Source organism: Centropristis striata, chromosome 12, assembly GCF_030273125.1.
Source record: "Centropristis striata isolate RG_2023a ecotype Rhode Island chromosome 12, C.striata_1.0, whole genome shotgun sequence".
Classification (NCBI taxonomy): Eukaryota; Metazoa; Chordata; class Actinopteri; order Perciformes; family Serranidae; genus Centropristis; species Centropristis striata.
The window spans coordinates 28,370,907-28,389,981 of NC_081528.1; the positions used below are offsets into that span (position 1 = coordinate 28,370,907).

At 39.4% G+C, this 19,075-nt stretch overlaps 2 protein-coding genes across 2 annotated transcripts; one reads left to right on the forward strand and one right to left on the reverse strand.

Moving 5' to 3' along the window:
- Positions 1 to 47: 47 nt before the first annotated feature.
- si:ch211-203d1.3 (protein phosphatase Slingshot homolog 3) lies at positions 48 to 13,852 on the reverse strand. Its single transcript, XM_059345860.1, has 17 exons — positions 13,731 to 13,852; positions 12,452 to 12,608; positions 10,433 to 10,470; positions 10,118 to 10,328; positions 8,611 to 8,726; positions 8,424 to 8,492; positions 7,196 to 7,261; positions 6,251 to 6,433; positions 5,554 to 5,647; positions 5,288 to 5,416; positions 4,999 to 5,045; positions 4,698 to 4,844; positions 2,879 to 3,079; positions 2,563 to 2,770; positions 2,370 to 2,462; positions 2,164 to 2,250; positions 48 to 1,459 (listed from the first exon to the last, which is right to left on the reverse strand). The coding sequence occupies exons 2-17, from the start codon at positions 12,497 to 12,499 to the stop codon at positions 1,343 to 1,345; spliced, it is 1,854 nt and encodes a 617-aa protein (XP_059201843.1). The 5' UTR covers positions 12,500 to 12,608; positions 13,731 to 13,852; the 3' UTR covers positions 48 to 1,342.
- Positions 13,853 to 15,141: 1,289 nt separating this feature from the next.
- grhpra (glyoxylate reductase/hydroxypyruvate reductase a) lies at positions 15,142 to 19,071 on the forward strand. Its single transcript, XM_059346668.1, has 9 exons — positions 15,142 to 15,631; positions 15,915 to 16,045; positions 16,256 to 16,328; positions 16,445 to 16,561; positions 16,664 to 16,752; positions 16,929 to 17,030; positions 17,156 to 17,291; positions 17,686 to 17,816; positions 17,941 to 19,071. Exons 1-9 carry the CDS (start codon positions 15,546 to 15,548, stop codon positions 18,060 to 18,062), a joined length of 987 nt encoding a protein of 328 aa, XP_059202651.1. The 5' UTR covers positions 15,142 to 15,545; the 3' UTR covers positions 18,063 to 19,071.
- Positions 19,072 to 19,075: the final 4 nt, after the last annotated feature.

Sequence of the window (19,075 nt, forward strand, 5' to 3'; positions counted from 1 at the left end):
TATACTCATTTATTTTTCCACTCATAGTGCTTGCTGTAAACGAGAGTGAGGTGCAGACAGTGGAGAGCTTAACACTACAAGGTATAGAGATGTGGACAGAACTTAAAAAAAGAATAATTGATCATTTGATTCATAGTACAGTGTGACGTTGGCTCAGGCAGAGGGGACAGTGTGTGTCGCGGGATTATAAAGTGCATGTTTTCCTTAACTTTAAGCATGCAGGTTTAACTTGGGTTCACTGGAAAGGAAGTAACACCAGCATGAAATAAGAATATATTCCACATCAGCAACCAGTGTTCAAAAGTCTGAAAACAGTATTTTATCTCTAAATGTCAATATAAATACATGACAAAACCCTGAATACTTTGCTCTCCCATGTTGGTATAAAAACACATAACATGCACCTAGCTCACCAGCAATTATGTGTTGAGACAAATATACTGCATTATATATGCATACATGCAAAACTTTGGGAACATTTCTACTGCAATCGGAGATACAGTACAAGATTCATACAATATGCAGCCGCCTCCTCGTAGTAAAAACGTTAAAAACACCAGTCAGAGTCGTATTTCATTCTCAGGTTGAAGGCACTCATACAGCCCTGGTGTTTAAAAAGTGGATGAATAAAAATAAAACAGGTGACAGTGGTTCTTAATATACTGCCATGACTAAGATTTTCATATTATTTGGCACATTGAAGTACAATGTTTGGCAAACAGGCTTGTGCCATAAAACTGGCCCTGACTTGGTCCATGATGCACAGCTTAGATATAGAGAAATCCTCCCGTCTGTCAATGATAAGACTTCTGATGACAGAGAATATGAAAAATAATTAAAATGTTTACCTTGGATTGGCAGCATACAGCCTCATATTTACAGAGGGAAGAAGAGGGAGAACAGTAATTGCATAGATATCATCTGTAGAGTGGTGATGTGAGAACTGAAGAAGGAAAGAGGGTATACAGAGAGACAGCTACGTCTGCATGTGACAGGATATGTTCAAAAACACTGACAAAAACCATAATAATACAACAATGTCCACTGATAATGACTTCAGCCATCAGATATCTTAGCTTTCACTGGTATAGCAATATTACAGCACAATCCTTTTATCAACAGCAACCATCAGCTATAATATTTATGAAGAGAGATATGCAATGCAACAGAAATTAAAACTTTTATCATCTAGATAATCTAAAATATAAAGCCAGAGCGTATCAGTGTATAAAAACCTTGGCATGTTACCAGCGCACACTTTCCTTCAGGTGTTTTTAGGATTTTTTTCCTTCACCATCTGTTTCCTCCTTTATCCCTCTGCTCTTCCTTCTCTTTGATCACCTTAGCTTTGACCAGCGTCCGGCAGGCTCCGAGGTTCTGGTGAAACGTCCACACACGCTCTCTGGTGAGTCAGACCCCGCCGCCCTTGGCTCCGTGAGTGCCTCGGACTGCCGAGAAGCTTTGAAAGCAACACAGAAGCAGAAGAGCAGTTTATAGAGCAGCTGAACTAAAACCTTGACCGTTTTTCAACCTAGAAAACAATCAAAACCCCTCTCCAGTGACAAAAAGTCAAGGACAGGCATTGTCAGGGACATAAACAGAAAAAAAGTTTTTGGGTGGAGGGGGATTTTAAAATCAAGGTAAAGCAACTAAACAATAGAATAGATAACAGCACATTGTAAGTGTGTCATGTCATCAAAAGCCAGAACATCAACATCAAAACAGCCAGAAATATGTTTGCTGTATCTTCTTTTCTAGAATAAAAGACAACAACAACTAGGGGCGTCCCAGTGGCTCACACTGGTAGAGCGCTTACCACTAAGGCTGAGTCCTTGCTGCCGCGGAGCCGGGTTCGAATCCGGCCCGAGCTCCCTTTGCCGCATGTCTTCCCCTCTATCACCCCCTTTCACTCTATCACTTTCAATAAAAATGCCCAAAAAAATAATCTTTAAAAAAAAAAAAAAGACAACAACTAAATGGGATTTTAAAAAATAACTTCAATCAAGATTAAAGAGAGACTCTACATTTGCTAAACTAAACTGTATAAAAGTAAGTAATTACAAGACTAATAACATATTTTCTCTACTTACAAATAGACTATTTGTGTGAACAACAGTTCAGCTACAGAGAAGAGAAACGAGTCTGGCACTCGACTTTATTTACCTGTTCGCGTCCTTTATCCTCATCACTGATGGACTGCATGAGGGAGAAGAGGTTCATCCTGCCGCTGCGATTAACACTGGATAGGACCTGGAGATGAGAAAGAAAACCAAGATCAAAAGATTTAGTGAAGGACTGAGATCTGCACAAAGAAGAGACAAGATAACCAGCTTCAGATGCAGTGTGTGTGTGTGAGACAGTCTGCTCACCTTGTCCGGTTCATTGACTGTGATAAGAGGAGGCGGTCCGCTCTGCCCGGGCCCCTGGTCGGTGTCAGACTGGGCGGTGGGCTCCTCAAACACCTGGGTGTGTTTGAGAAGATAAACAGATTAAAGTTGTTTTTTTTCCCCAAATCTGCAGCATTGAGAACACTAATATCAAATCACTGATGCAACTAATTACCTCCGTTTCTTCTTTTGGATCATCTTTCTCATCTGCACTCTCTACATCGTCCTCATCATCAGGCTCATAATCTTCAAGTCCCTCGTCCTCATCCTCGTCCTCCTCTTCCTCTTCTGCCTTTCCTTCTTCTCCTTTCTCCTCCTTGCATTGTGACTTTTGTCTTTGGTCTCTTGATTTTCGCCTCCAGAGTGCACTGTGACGCTGCTGGCTGGAATGTTGAAGGAACATAAAGCACAATCCTCACATTAGCCCACAAATCGATCCCTAAGTAGCCACATGAAGCAGCAAACTCTCCACACTCAACACCGTGCCTGACCTTGCGCTGAGGATGCCGCTGTAGGTCTGCAGCTGCCTCATGAAGCCTTTGTTGGGCTTGACGATGGACCGGCGATCCCTAACGTAGTTCAGCGTCATTTCCAGTGGCCAGTGCTGCTGCTTCATGGCGTAGGCAATCACGGTGGATGCAGAGCGAGAAACACCCATCTTACAGTGCACCAACACTGCCTGTCCACTCTTCCTGCAAAGACCAGAGATAAGAGAAACTCACTCAGTGGTTTAGGGAGGAAACAGCTATCCTGGCTCTGTCTTTACCTCACTAATTAACACAGTACCTCTTGTTTATTTAATCCATACAAAATTGTTACAAAAAACACAGTTTAAAAGGGGGGTTATATTTGGGACTATTTCTTGGCAGGTACAGTAACTTTCTGGAGTCTACACTGGTTGCCAAGCAACTGCTATAGGAGCCCAGAAATAGCCCAGCGTTGAGCTAGCTTTAGCCCGGATCAGACAATGCTTTTTACAGGTTGAGGCACAACCTTTTTTTTCTCAAAGCCTATAATAAAAATAAGAAAAAGAGCATCTGTATCTATTCTTGTTGAATCACCTGTTTTCCTAATTAATCTTGACAATGGTGAACGACAGATGTAGGGTTGGTTTTTTTTAAAACTTAAGGTATTTAGGGTACTCCTCTAAAAACATCAGATGTTCAGCAACGCTAGAACAGGAAAAAAAGCTTCACTTTGATTTCCAACAGTTACGAAAAAATGTGATTGGTGCCCCAGAGATGCTGGTGGGCAGATTGGGTTACCATTACAGCTGATTCCCTCTGCTACCAGTCTTTGTGCTAAGCTAACTGTCCTGTGGGCCCATATGGCAGATAGATGTGATAGTGCTCTCAATCTTCTCATCTAACTATGCATGGCAACAACAACAATGTGTGTATTTTCCAAAAATGCTTTTTGCTTTAAAATATCTGCAGAAAATCTGCACTGGGGTAACAATACAAGAAGCCATCATGGCCTGCTGATCAGCTTTTAGGCCCTGTTTAGATGGAGGAGATCAAGACAGAAAACGCAAAAGTAGTGTTGTGTTCTCACTTTTGATTGCGCATTTAGACCAGCGTCTTTAGGGGGAAATCTGCGTGCATACGGTATTATGCACGCCAGGCGGCTAGGTGGTACTGTGAAACACTGCCACACAATACCACCAAAAGCTTGTGCATGCATAGCCACGTAGAAACTTCTCTTCTCTCCTTCTTCTACTCCTACTTCTCTTCCTGGTTCTCCTGGGTCTTGTCTGTTTCGCTTCTGCCGAATTAGTGCATCAAAAAATTGCCCTAGGTAATGAATGCACCTTCTCTGTTCCATTATATTATCTGTCATAATTCTGCTTAACTGACTCCTGGATAGTTATAAGAGCTGCTAGGACAACTTGAATGTCTGACTGACGGAAATAGTCCGCCATGTTTGTTGTTGTTTTCCTGGACTGCACATGGATGTTTTCAACCCTTTAGATGAATGCAACATTGGAGCGTGGTTTCATTTTTTTGTGTTTTTAAGCCCCAAAAACACCATCGCCATCTAAACGAAGGGCACATCTGATAAAATATTTTGTCATTTTCGCCTGAGAGCATTGTCATGTAACAGGCCCTTAGTATCAGGGGAGTTAGTGTGTCAAACAGTTCCCCTCCTGACTGCTTCAGTTCGGTTGCAGCTGTTGCAAGTATGTAAAACGTGTTAATGTTGATGTGGTTTTAAGTCTAGTTATTGCACAATTCTGAATGTGATGTGGTTAATGACACAAATGTTCTTGTCTGCAGATGTCTTCTGATGCGTTTGGGGTTTCGGGACTACCTTGCAGTGTTGATGAAGTTGTACGTGTCCGTCCAGTAAGGGAGCAGGTCGGTGGCTTCCACGTCGTACACTCTGATGTTCATGTAAGTGAAAGACTCTGGGAAGAAGTTGTCAATCTCCCTCGTCACATTCAGAATATAGCCCACACTAAAAAAAAAAAAAGACACAAACTTAGAGCCACAGTGGTGACTCAGCAAAACACAATCATGAGACACGATCATGTTGTGAGACAATGGGAAACAGAGATGGACAACAACAATACACAGAGCTGTAGAAAAATGTTTCATGTGAAAACACTGACTTGTTTTTCTGCAGCTCCTCAAAGTTAGCTGCGTTCCACTCAGAGCCCTGAAACCAGATAAAGAGAGGTTCAGCTGAGGGCTAAGAGGACGGAAAGGAAAGGCCAAACAGAGTTGTCTTCCCTATCGCTGTCAACACAGATGTCCCACAAAGAGGAAGTTACAGTCACATGACAAGATCCTGTTGAAAGCACACTTCCGTCAGTTTATTGATTAAAGCACGAGAAAGTCTTCTCGTTGTGCTGGTTAAATACACCCTGTTACTTTATTTGAAGCCCAGACACCACTCACCAGGTAAAGGTAGTCAAATATTTTGGAGGGTTTGTCCATCTGAGCCATGGTGACCAGGATCTCATTGTCAATGTACTCCTTGTAGCATCTCATGTCGAAGCCTATCCTGGTCTCCAGGGCAGTGTGCACCTACAGTACATAAAAGATCAAATCATACAGGCAGACATACATTATTGTTAGTTTGTTTTTTTCTGATTATTTTCCCCTTGTCATTCTCTGACACTATTCAAGACAACTTCCTCTTTATATCTGCTCGTATGTCTCACCATTTTAGACGTGAGGTTGTCCAGGTCTTCAGTCCTCATGATGTCTCTCAGGTGCTCTTTGATCAGACTCTCATTGGAAACTCTGTCTGCTGAGCTTCACAAACAAGAAAAAGGGAAACTTGAGTACAAGTTGACTTGAATAGATGAAAACTTTCACTTTATTTTCACATTTATAGCAGCGGTGGAATGCAAGTAACTATATTTAGTCATGTAAAGGTGCATCTCAATTAATTAGAATATCATAGAAAAGTTTATTTATGTCAGTAATTCAATTCAAAAAGTGAATATAACACATTATATAGATCCATTATACACAGAATGAAACATGTCATGTCTTAATATATTTAATTTCTTCTAATTATAATGATTATGGCTTACATTTAATGAAGACCTAAAATCCAATGTCTCAAAAAATTTGAATATAACGAAAGACCAATTTTAAAAAGTATGTTTAATCTGGAAAAATTGGCCTCTGAAGTATGTCCATCTATATGCACTCAATACTTGGTTGGGGCTGTTTGACTTGAACTACTAGAAAATTAGTTTTCCATGATATTCTAATATATTGAGATGCACCTGTACTACACTAAAAAAGACGCCGACCGCCATCTACTGTCTACCTTATATGACCACACCTTCAAATGAACTCAACCACCTTAACTAAAGTTCAGAGGTACTTTAGAAGTATTTTACTGACCTATGTCCATTGCTGTCCTTGCGGACTGACTCCAAGTCGTTCATGGCCTCCCACTCGTTGAGGCAGAAGCGGTCTGACTCGATGTGCTGGTGGTAGTGCTGAGCCCACTCCAGGCCGTTTCCTGGGATCACTGCTGCCTTGACCGCCCGCTCACTGCAGCCATGCAAAACCTGCAGCACCGACCTTACAGCGGTGGGGAGGGGGAGGACAGAAGATGATGCTTATTTGAGGACACTAAACACCTCAGAAAGAAGATACAAAGGTTAAAGGGTTAATATTGTAAAAAGGGAGAGTTTCATGTCTTCTTTGATTATAAAGCAGGTGCTACATAACTACTGTTTATCAAGATGGAGAAACGGAGAAATGTGTACAGCTAGTATTTAGAAACTGTGCCTTTAAATGAGCCATCAGGACCATAAGATTGTGATGTCACAACTATACCAATATAAAGGCAACAAGCAATTACTGATATTTTGCAGGTGCAATGATGGTGCAGAGCCGCCCAGAGGGTATGTATAATAAGAAGGCTGCAGCCAACTTTTTTTCCCAAAGGTTAATTATGACTCTTCCTATTATGATGTTTCTTATCTGTGGAGGTTTTATATTAGTAAATCATTTAAAAATCTGTGACATCATCACAATATAAAGTCTATCGGCCTGGCAGAAGTTGTTGTGGAGGGCCAGCGGGAGAAACACTACTGTGTGCATTTAATCCCAAAACATATATGTAAATAAATAACTAAAGCATGTAAACTTGTTCTAGTTGGAACCTAAACCCTGAACCTGAAAATAAGTAATAAATATGTCCCCTTGAAAATGAAAGATTTAGAGTGAGGTAAGTTATATAGTTGTTGATGAGGTGCTTCAGGAAGTGATGTGCTGTATGGTGTCTTAAGAATATTAATGTTGACATTTACAACATGGGGGTTAGTATTTTTAACTCACCACATGGTCTGCATGGAAACAGGCTTGAAAATTCTTGTCTCCTCAGCTGTGGTGACGCTAAAACCACTGTATTAAAAAAAAAAACAGAAGTATAAGCTAAAATACTGCAAATTAAGTAGCAGAAAAAGAGAACTGACGAAGTAATACTGATAGGAAGCAAAGACAAGGAAGAAGACTCGGAGAGGGATTATTCAGTGTGAATTAGTGACGCTTCTTGTGAAGGAAGAGGAGAGAATGAAAATGTGAGGACAGAGAGAGGGAGAGAAATGACAGTTGGAGGTGTTAACCAGCCTGATGAGGGTGAACATGCTGGTGTGATGACAGAGATGGCAGCTGATCACAGGATCTTTTCTAAAAACTCAGCAAGTGACGGCAGATCGGTTAAAAAGCAGCCGTGTACAGGAGAGCTCGGCTCTCATTTTCACAGTTCCCTTCTCTACATCCTCCTTTGAGCATCGACAGCTAATAAGAAGCAAACTGTATGACTGGCCGCGGGCCAAAAAAGAGCTCAGACATTTTAATCAAAGCATAGCTGATTGTTAAGGTCACTAAAATACACACCTAAACTCCACTTTCAGCTGCTAAACTCTCAGTATTGTTTTCTTTGCTGATACGGAGAGAGGCCAACCATACTTAACGTTAATTTCACTGCAAAAACACATGTTCTGCAGGGTTATGCAAGGTTCTGAGTGAGTGATCGGAGCAGTTGTAATTTATGTAGAATGACTCAGCTCCATAAATAGAGATCATTACTCAATTAAATTATCTCTGGCCGGCATCCTAGACATCAGGCTCCAACATCAAGCTGCAGCCACACAAACTCACCGCTTGTGCGATTACACTTTCCACATCATTACATCATTCCCTTTTTAAAAATATTTCCTACCCGTCTCCTTCCAGATCGGTTATAAATCAAGTGAGAAGCAGGGGATTTTTCTCATAGATTTCTACACAACCAGAATTATTTTTGAAGCCAGTGGTGTCGCCCCCTGATGGTCATTAGAAAGAATGCAGGTTTAAGGCCCTTCTTCTTTTCAGACCCATATACTGTGTCCACTTCTTTAATACTCTCTGTTATGAAACACTAAATTAATATGAGTACAATTTCAAGTTTCTAACATGTGATGTCAGAAACCCAGACATCAGGCTGCAGAGACACAAACTCACTGCTTGCGCGCTTACACTTTCCACATCGAGACATCATTCCCTTTTAAAAAATATTTCCTACCCGTCTCCGTCCAGATACACCTGTGTGTCGCTCCACACGGGTAGAACCAGGCCGATGGTGCATTGATCGCTGCAGGGACACAACACAAGGAAAGAAGTTGAACTCCTTAACACTAAACCAGGAGTTATTAACTGAATGGAAATGTTATCTGCGTGACACAATACACCTGCATCTTGGTAACACACACCTGTCTGAGCTGGGGAAATCCATTCCCAGCAGGATGCTCTCTTGTTTGTTGCCGAGGGTGGAGACAACGATCAGATACCTGACTCTGACCGGGCTGACGGACTCCAACTGCACCGCCTGCACAACACCGTGCAGAGAAAGGAGAGCAAAAATAAGAGGATAGAAGGAATGAGGATGAATATAATCAATGTATTTTACAGCTCACTTGATGCCGTTTCATCTAAAGTTATCCATTAAACCCTTACGGACATGTCTGATTACACACCGTGTAAAATATCCTTGGCCTTCCTTGGAAAATCAAATCAAGGAAGTTATTGCTGTTTTTCCAGAGAAACACGGATACTGGCAAGAGTCCACTTAAAGGACCATACCTGTGCCCTTCCAAATCCAGTATATTGCACAATATCCCTTTTCAACAACAAACATCATGTTTTAGATTGGTTGATTCTGCCATCCCTACAGCTTTTGGTTTTGATATATTTTTGGGTTGTCGCAATTATTAGAAAGACCAGCTCTAAGTTAATTGGTGTATTCAAGTATATGTGGAAGCTTGTAGACTCATAACAATTAGAGCGAACCACTGACAATAAATTATCCAGTGGTGGAATGTAACCAAATACATTTACTCAAGTACTGTACTTAAGTACAACTTTGAGCTACCTTTATTTTACTTGAGTATTTCCATTTTATGTAATTTTATTCTTCTACTCATTTTGAGGCAAATATTGTACATTTTACTCCACTACATTTAGCTGCCAGCTTTAGTTACTTTTCAGGTCGAGATCTAACAAAAAAACATCATACATTTAAAGTGATTAGACTTTTTTTAAAATTAAACCTCATAACATCATATTAAACAGTTAAAATGAACCATATCTTTACAAAATTAAAATTATGTTTACATAAATGGATCAACACAAAAAAATCGAATAATATATTTGGAATATATAAAACAATCTGAGTGGGTCCATTCTGCATAAAGAGCACTTTTTTCTTTTGATACTTTAATTACATTTTGATGCTGATACTTTGTAATTTAACTCAGGTAAATTTTGAATGCAGGACTTTTACATGTAGTGGAGTAGCTTTGTAGTGTGCTATTAATAATTTTACTTTAGTAAGGGATCTGAATACTTCTTCCATCACTGAAATGATATAATGTAATTAACTTGTGATTTTTAATAATGTGCATGTTTGCTATTGGTTTATCTTCTGTATTCAAATTCTGCATGATTTCAGCTGCATCGCCACACAATAACAACATAACTGATGCAAAAATAAATTTTACTAAATGTTCAGCATGATGGATTACCCACATCAAGAATGTTTCAGATCACTGCAGAACATTTTCATATTCATATTATTCTGCCTGTTAAATAGTCAGAAAAGCAACAAATCTAAAAGTGAAATCAACATACTGATGTTATGACCTTTACCTAAGATCTGATAATACATGTTGAGGGAAAACGATTACTGAGTAAACCAAGCAATGTTCTTTTAAGCCTCACCAGTTTGATGGTGTCTTCTGGTCGGAGATGTTCAACCATGGCATGAACGTGTTTGTGCCGTGTGTCTGGCGCTTTACCACCTTCCTCCACAGGAGAAGGTCCACCTTCCTCCACAGGAGAAGGTGGAGCAGAAGAATTCTCCTCATCGAGGCCCACCCTCTCGCCCTCTTCCAGCAGAAGGACTGCACCCTTCACAAGGGCAAAGCTCTCCCTAGAGATGGATAGAGATCAGTTAGGATAATGAGCTGTAATCCACCAACTGGGAGTCATTTTATCAGGACTGTGATAGAGGACAATTCAGAGATGAACATCTACCTTTTCTGAAGTCTCCCTCTTCTTTGGAGGCTTTCATCCTAAAAAAAAATCAAACCATATCACCAAAAAAAACAACAACTGATCAACATGACTTTAAAATAAAAAAAATGTTTAGCCTCTATTATGTTTTTGTGTGATTCAGTTTTCCTAAATACTTGTAATTTTAATTATGATGTTTTTTTATAATGGTAGCTACTATATTTTTTGACACTAAATGGTACATAATTTAAAAAAATAAACAACATGTTGTAAAAAGTGATTGAGGAGAATGTTAACTAAAGGTCATAAAGCAAGTGAGAAGTAGGGTATTTTTCTCATACACTTCTATACAATCAGACTTTTTTTTTGCAGCCAGCGGAGTCGCACCCTGATGGTCATTAGAAATAATACAAGTTTAAGGCACTTCTTCTTTTCAGACCATTAACCTATGTCCACTTCTTTAATGCTGTCTATATTATAAAATACTAATTAATGTGAGTAAATTTTGTTTTAAATGCTCCCAAAATTGCACTTCTAATATGTGATGTCTTTCCTGTTGAGAAGAGTGGACACAAAAGGCTGGAAAAAATGTTCAGTAATTTCAAGGGTGAAATGTGGTGCAACACAAATAAGGTGCAGTGGAAGACTGAAGTGAGGACAGAGACAAATAGAGTGATATGTAAGCACATGGAAGAGGACACTAAACCAGTGGAGGGTAAAAGCAATATTGGCAGTGAAATTATAGAAGGATAAGAAATGAAGGAGAAGCACAATGCAAGAGAGAGGAAGGAGAAAGAAACAAGAATGAGAGAGAAGTAGCAGTAGCAACAAGGGTTTACGGAGAAAGAAACTTGAGACAGTAACATTACCTGTTACGCAACTGACAAGTCCAGACAGAGTGAAGAAAAAAAAACTTAAAAGAGGAGAAGTGAGCAGGAGCCAGGAGAGGAACGATGAGGGTTTGAAGAAGGAAAAAAAAGGAGAGAACACAAGTTAAGATAGTAGAGTGATTAGATACAAAATATGCGAAAAATGAGACTTCGACCCACAGTCAGGTCATTTATGGTTTAGTTGGAAATGGCAAAGACCAGAAGAAAAGCCAAGCTTGGATGTAAAGTTAAACAATCTTCATGATAGAGTTACAGGATGAGAGGAGATAAAGTTAAAGACAGACATGATTATATGTATGCTGAAACATCTACAGTGGCAGTGAGCTTTTAGACGAACAAAAAGTGATCCAATCACTCTCTGACATCACTGGGAGCTCAATCACTTTGATGATGACGACTATATCTTTGGCATGTTTGCCCTGCGAGCCCCTGAATGCATTCACATCTCATTATCTTTCAGGCAAATGCACTGATGAGGAACATATTCAGGAATGAATGCTCCTCATGAAGAACCTGGGAGGTCCGGCATGAACAGCTCTTATAGTTTGTGAATTAGTACCGAACTGTCGCGGTTCAGGAGTCACGGTCTGGTGCACACAGAATAAATGGTCAAGTGATGCATGTAATTTGGAATCAGCTGAGTGGCATCCCCCAGATGTGCTGATCACCAGCAAATGTTTGTTGAGGATGTCCTCCTAACACACATGCTTTTTTGTATTTTTATTTTCATATCATATCATTTCAGTTTTATTGCCAGTGTTGACGTATTATTCCTAAACATTTAATCCAAATGGCTATAATTTAATGGTTTGATTCTGCAAACTGTCTTTTTAATTTAGAATTTCACTGACTTGTTGCCTGTTGGGAAATTTTTGTTTGTTTATTGTGTGCACAGTATAATACAGAACTATTTGAAATGTTCCTTATTTTTTAAATGAAAATAATTGATGTCATGTTTGCTTAGAGAGTGTGAGTCATTATGCACCAAACTGTAACTCCTAAACCAGGTTTTAACCAAACTTTAACATACTCTTACACCTCTAGCTCTCACTTTTGTAAAACAAAAGGTAAACTATTCCATATCTGGGTATATGATGTAAAATGCCCAACTTGTTTGTGTACAACACGGCGTGCGGATGACTGAACTCACTGGAGCGGCTGAGATGGAGGGGAGCCTATGCAGGGTCAACAGAGCCATTGCAGAGTTCAGGTCTGTCTCCAGTGAACCTGCTGACAGGCCCAGACAGGCTCTTCAGGTTCCTCCGCCAAAAGTGTGTAGAGGGAGGAGCGAATTGTGGAATTTCTTTCTAAAATGTCACATGAATATTTAGGTTTTATTACATCCAATAAAAAGACGTTATACCAGAGATTCCTAACAAACAGCCTGAGGATGTGGTTAGTCTGCTTTAAGGAGTCCAAGGAACTGGAAGGAATAGTTTTCACAATAGTTTGTGTCATCCAGCAGAGCTGGGATGGGCAATGTGAGGATATATAGCATTGGATTTATGTAACATTTAACACATGTAAAGCCACTGTTGTTCAATGAAATTAATGGATTTACAGATTATCTGCATCAATGTAATAAAGTGTATTGGTATTTTGGTAATTCACACACCATAGATTAGCATAAATCAAACATTTAATCTGGCTATTTAATTCATTAAAGGGTTACTGAATTAAAATTAATGAAAATACTATGTTTTCATGATGCATATCAATACAAAAGAATACAATGACATGTATATTTATCCATATCTCTAATCACAGATGGAATTTATTATGATTATATCCACATAGTATAGGAATAGGAATTACTATATTCCTCACGTGCCACATAATTTCAATGTGTGCGGAATAAAAATCAAACAGAAAAGACAGAGCCACCGTAAAATTAGATGCATTACATGCACTAATATAAATACTAATAATGTAATTTCCTCTTGTGTTTATTAGATAAGGTGTAGTGGCTGCTGATTAGATATAGTCTTGCAAATAAGGATCTGTGCCACGTCACTATGCCCATAATATTAATCATTGTTAATATCGAAGGTTTATACAACATATATTTATAAAATATATATGTTTTCCATAAAACGCTTGCTATGAACTGCTGACCATCGCTATGCACAGTGCGGTAACGCCTGCATTATATGACAGTGAATAACTTGTGCGACAGCCTGAGGCTTCAGCTCGTTGCACGCAGATAATACACATTTATATCCTGACATCGATAACGAGTGACTCTTCATACCAGGGTAAGTTTATCTGGACCGACGAGCTAAAAACAGACCGCGGGTAATTTGTGCAACAAAACACAAACAAGCTACAGCCTGTTACAGTCCGACCGAGCGAACAGCTGGCGGTTACAATAGCAGCCGCTGCTAACATGAATATATAAAAAGCTCCAAAAGAAGACAATGAATAATCACCTTTTCCAGGCTGGGGTTCGACTCTAATTTCCTGCTTTAGAGGCGACTTGTTTGTTCCTCAAGTACAGAGTGCTCCTTATTCCGCCCTCTGTCGCTTTCCAGGGTAAAGACTTCACCATATACAGCTGATGATTACCGCCGTACTGAGGCAGCCCGAGCACGAGGACTGCAACATGAAGGAGAGGACAATGACGTCATACGCACAGGGACGTCGACGCAGCAGCTACAACAAAAAACTTTAAATACTTTTGTTTTGATTTGAGACTGGCTGCAATCTGTGAAAGAAGTGTTCAGATCATTAACATAAGTTAAAGTAGCACACTCCTACATTAAACGTTTTATTATCAGCAACACATGCACTAATTCATATCTATCTGATTATCATAATATTAATAGTGGAGCTGGCCACTGTGTCTAGTGGATGGAAGTTCTGATCTAATATGAAGGCCAGCATAAAATATGTATGAGCCCATCTTAAATTGACTGTAAAATCTTAATTTACAAAGTCACTAATGATAGATGCCAACTGAGTGTAGTGGGGGGAAAGTACAGTATATTAAGACTAGGCTACATTTCCTGGTCCTGCACCTAAGTAATAATCGTAGGTACTTCTAGTTTATTTAGAGTATTTCCATTTTATGCGACTTTAAATCTCTATAATTCAGAGGGAAATATTTGCTAAATGTATTTATTTTTTTGGCAAATTCAGATTAATAATACACAATATTGTCTACAATTAATTATGATGTCTTATTATAAATAGGAGGTAAGATAGGACAAAGACTATAAGACTATTTACCCTGAGGGGAAGTTATGAGGAAGCTATGCAGCAGTATACAAAATACTAAAAAAAGAAGCCCCACCTTCATCAGCTGTAATATTAATTTATCAATGATTATCAAATTACTTTTTTACATTACTCTAAAACGAGCGCTTCTGCAAAATGAGTCCTGTTATTTATGATGCCAATAATGCAGTTACAGTCTGATGCTAATCCTAAATTGAAAATATAAAATATAACAATGCAAGACCTTTACTTGTAGTGTTTCTATAATGTCCTATTGCTATGGAAAAAAACAAACATATTACTTATTATTCCACTTAATATGTCCCTCTGACATGTAATAAATAGGCCTGTTATTCAAGTAAAGTGGAAGTAATCTACTGTACCGCAAAGTTGGAGGAGTAAGCCTACAGTAGTTTAATGAGTGTACGTATCACCGGTGGCTGTTGCATTCATATGCATATATTTTATACTGTCTATGGCTGTGACTCAGGGAAACAAAAACACTTTTTGGGTTTTTTTGGGAAATCGCAATGCGCATGCGTCACACGACCAACACTTGCCAGAGTGACGTCACTGTCCGCTCCTTACTTTTTCACATGATCCCGGGCAGAGGAATGAGAAAAATGGAAACATGTCCTTACTAGGATGAGATGTTAGCGAGATTGACAATTTGGCTCCCAGATAAAGTAATTTAAAAGTACTGAACGACACAGAGCCAGGTGCTAATAAAGTGATGATGTATTTATTTAACGCAGCCTTTAACAATCTTGAAAAGCCAGAAAGTAGACAGGACCACTTTTTAAAATTGTATCTTTATCTTAAGAGTGCCTAGAGAAGACGTCCGTCAGAGACAAACATTTTACAGCCATATTAAAGATATATACTCACAGCTAGTTAAACGTACAGTTCCACCACGCATGCGCAGTACTATGAAGTACTTCCTGAAGTCTAACAGTGAGTGAAGTGTACAGTGTGCAGAGGTGTCTTGCGGTGGAGGACTTCACAGCTCATTGCGGCCGTTAAGCGTGATGCCAAGTGTCGGCCAACTCATGAAGGTGTTTGTGACGAGACGCATCCCGCAGGAGGGGATGAAGCTCCTGTCAGCGGCGGGAGTGTATGCAGCATTTCTAACTCTAATATCTGTTACTTGCATGGCAGTACTAACTTACTATGTGCAGGTTGTATGTCTGTCCTTATCATTGAACTCTGACTGTGTTTTCCTGTATCATATGTTAAGTCAGCCATTAGCTTCGCTAGGATTCATGTTACACATTTCTGACAGACTCTGACCTTTCACAGGGTCACACACAGCCAGCACCACGACAGTCAGTTCATTCAGCTAGCCTATGTGAATGCAAGCTTATGCATTTGGTCCTTTTCTGTCTTCATGGTGACAGGTGTGAGGTGTCTCTGTGGGACTCGGATGAGCCTGTGCAGAGGGCAGACCTTCTCAAAGGTGTGCAGGGAGCACATGGTATTCTGTGTCTGCTGTCAGACAAGATTGATGCCGAGGTTCTGGATGCTGCAGGTACTCATCAGCTAAAACTGGGCTATTGTACTGATCAGTCGAAATATGTTTAATCAGCTATTTATTTACTTTATTTTAGCATGATATGAACCATCTGTGCTCTCTGTAGAAACCGTCATTAACAAGTGTTTCAATTAACAAACGTTAGCAATAATCTGTTGATAAAGTGTTTAGATTTCAGTGTTTCAGCTGATCTGTCTCTGATTCCAGGGCCAAACCTGAAAGTAATCAGCACCCTGTCAGTGGGATTTGATCACATGGCAATGGATGAAATAAAAAAACGGTAGGTTAGATTAAAAGAAACTACAGTTTATAGTTATAGAATATAAAGCCAACTGTCTACTAGCAGGATTAACTGTCTCTTGGTGCCTCTAAGTGATATTGATTTGTTTTCACCAGTGGTATACGTGTTGGATACACTCCAGATGTCCTGACTGACGCCACAGCAGAACTGACAGTAGCTCTGCTGCTGGCCACCGCTCGCAGATTACCAGAGGGAGTGGAGGAGGTCAAAAAGTGAGTCTCGCCAAGTTCCACGTTCACACTGATCACTGATCACACCAATCACTGTAATTTTTTTGAGCGACACAGCGGTCACACTGTCTTTTTCTCTCTCAGTGGAGGCTGGAGCTCGTGGAAGCCTCTCTGGCTGTGTGGTTACGGTCTTTCTGGCAGCACAGTCGGAGTCATTGGACTTGGACGCATTGGTGAGGTTGGCTGTTGCTGCTTCATTTACTTTAGCACTGTGACATCATTACCATATGATAGAAAATCATATGATTAGGTCCTGTAGCAAAGTCTGATGTTTTCATATGTAACTAGTATCATGTGATATTATTTTCCTGATTAAGTTTAAGACCTGTTTGTTTGTCTTTGTGTTCAGGCATGGCCATTGCTCGGAGACTCATGCCCTTCGGAGTGAAGAGGCTGCTTTACTCTGGAAGAACAGTTAAGGCAGACGCTGCTGAGGTCAAAGGAGAGTTTGGTAAGAAAAGGGAGAGAAACTTGCAGTGAAAGGAACAGAAGAAGTGAAAATAAATCTAATAAAAATAATAATTTGCATATCAAATCTGTTTCCTCTCTTCACCTTCTGTTCCTCCTGTTGAACAGTTCCCCTGGATACACTTGTGTCTGAGAGCGATTTCATAGTCGTTTCCTGCTCCCTGACGCCTGAAACCCAGGGGCTGTGTGACAAAGCTTTCTTCAGCAAGATGAAAAACACAGCTGTCTTCGTCAACTCAAGCAGGTAGAAAGAAAGAAATGTTACTGATTGCAGATTAAGGCTCTTCATGGCCTCTCTCCCTGCTATATCTCCAACCTCTTCATTCTGTTTCCACCAGTATGAAGTGAAATCCTTGTACAGAGACAAAGAGGAAAGTTCTGTCCAACAAAATCAGGTCCACTTTAAGTCGGAGAGCCTTTCCTGATTTTACTTGAGTTTTAATTTCCTTTAAAGGTGCTTTTATTAGTTTACTCTTACCTTTCCGTACACTGTATTTTTTTTTTAAATCTTTTGTCTTTTACAACCTGATGATTTTATGACTCTTTTATGGTTGACAGATGTCGTGTATTTCTAACAGCAGTTATTGTTTGCGGTTAAAATTAATAAGGATAAAGCTGTGGTGTATTAATTGTTTTAGGGGAGCTGTGGTGAACCAGGATGATCTGTACGAGGCTTTGACCAGCGGACAGATCGCTGCAGCTGGACTGGATGTCACAACACCGGAGCCCCTCCCAACAGACCACCCTCTTCTCACACTTAAAAACTGTGGTGAGTAAACAGGGTGTAAAATGTGTTTTTTGGCCTCTTATTTGACAAAAATAACGACATGTAATCTTAATGTGACTCAATTTTATTTTTAATGGTATTTCTTGTCCTCTCTGATCCTGTGCAGTGGTGTTGCCACATATCGGCAGTGCTACTTACTCCACCAGAGGCATCATGGCAGCACTGTCAGCTAAAAACCTGCTGGGAGGTTTACAGGGCACAGACATGCCCAGTGAACTCACCTTCTAGCTCCTGAAGCCAAGCCGCTGTGCCTCCCCCAGTGATGCAGTAACAGATACTGTAAATGTAATGTGCTGGTCTAGTAAAGGTCTCCTGTGTGAGATCAAAGTGAAGGGATGGAAATAGAAGAATACTAATGTAGTTCAGAAATACTCTTATACATGTTTACATTCTGTCAGTTGCATCTAGATCATTTTATTTGATCCTGTCATAGTTACTAATAAGATGCACTTTTGAAGAAGGAAGTGTCAAGTCAACTCAAATGTATTTATATAACCCAGAAAGGTTTTCTTATCGCAGACATGTAACCAAGTTCTTGTAAAGAGGCTAATGAAATAACTGGCAGCGCTCCATAAAGGGACATATTGTGTAAAAACTATTTTTTTCAGTGCTTCTGCACATATTTGGGTGTCTGGAGTGCCAACTGTGAAATAAGGTAACTCATTCAGTATTTTGTGGCCTGCCTGAATCAGAAAACTTATTTCAAGAAGGCATTCAGACCATGAAAATTTGCAAAATATGCCCCCTTAAACATTAGTTCATTAAAAAACTCTATACAACCGCAAAAAACATTTTCTACTGTGCATTTAAAGTGTTTCCTTCAAATTAGAATGGTTTGTTCTGTCTCTCACCCTAAATGTAATGCTTGCCTTTAACATTATCATTAGATTTATTTGTCTGCACTTCTATACAGATAATAATGCTCCAAATAATGTTACAAAACAGAAAAACACTCCAGTCTATTTTTGTCTGAAAAATAAAAACATATGCCTTAGTTTAAATGTAATTTTCTCTGTGTGTTTATTTTAGAAATAGATTAAGATCAATAAAAAATACTCAATGCATAATTTATTTTCATCATTATTATGACAGCAGTCAAAAAAACAAAGGTGTTTTTTTTTTATATTTTCAGTGCATTCATATCAGTTTGGCAAAATGTGTATCTTTTTCATTTCATGGAATAATCCTTAAATAAAAATATGGTTGAGAGCTTGAAATAAAATAATCTAAAAAGAAAAGTA

Bases quoted from the DNA above. Each gene is read 5' to 3' on its own strand.
- si:ch211-203d1.3 (XM_059345860.1), bottom strand. From the start codon at position 12,499: ATGGCTCTGTTGACCCTGCATAGGCTCCCCTCCATCTCAGCCGCTCCA. The intron at 8,493-8,610 runs GTGTGTGTTACC...GTGTCCCTGCAG, and splicing joins GATTTCCCCAGCTCAGACAG to CGATCAATGCACCATCGGCC. The intron at 5,648-6,250 runs GTCAGTAAAATA...TTGTTTGTGAAG, and splicing joins AAGGACAGCAATGGACATAG to CTCAGCAGACAGAGTTTCCA.
- grhpra (XM_059346668.1), top strand. From the start codon at position 15,546: ATGCCAAGTGTCGGCCAACTCATGAAGGTGTTTGTGACGAGACGCATC. The intron at 16,562-16,663 runs GTGAGTCTCGCC...TTTCTCTCTCAG, and splicing joins GGAGTGGAGGAGGTCAAAAA to TGGAGGCTGGAGCTCGTGGA. The intron at 16,753-16,928 runs GTGAGGTTGGCT...CTTTGTGTTCAG, and splicing joins CATTGGACTTGGACGCATTG to GCATGGCCATTGCTCGGAGA.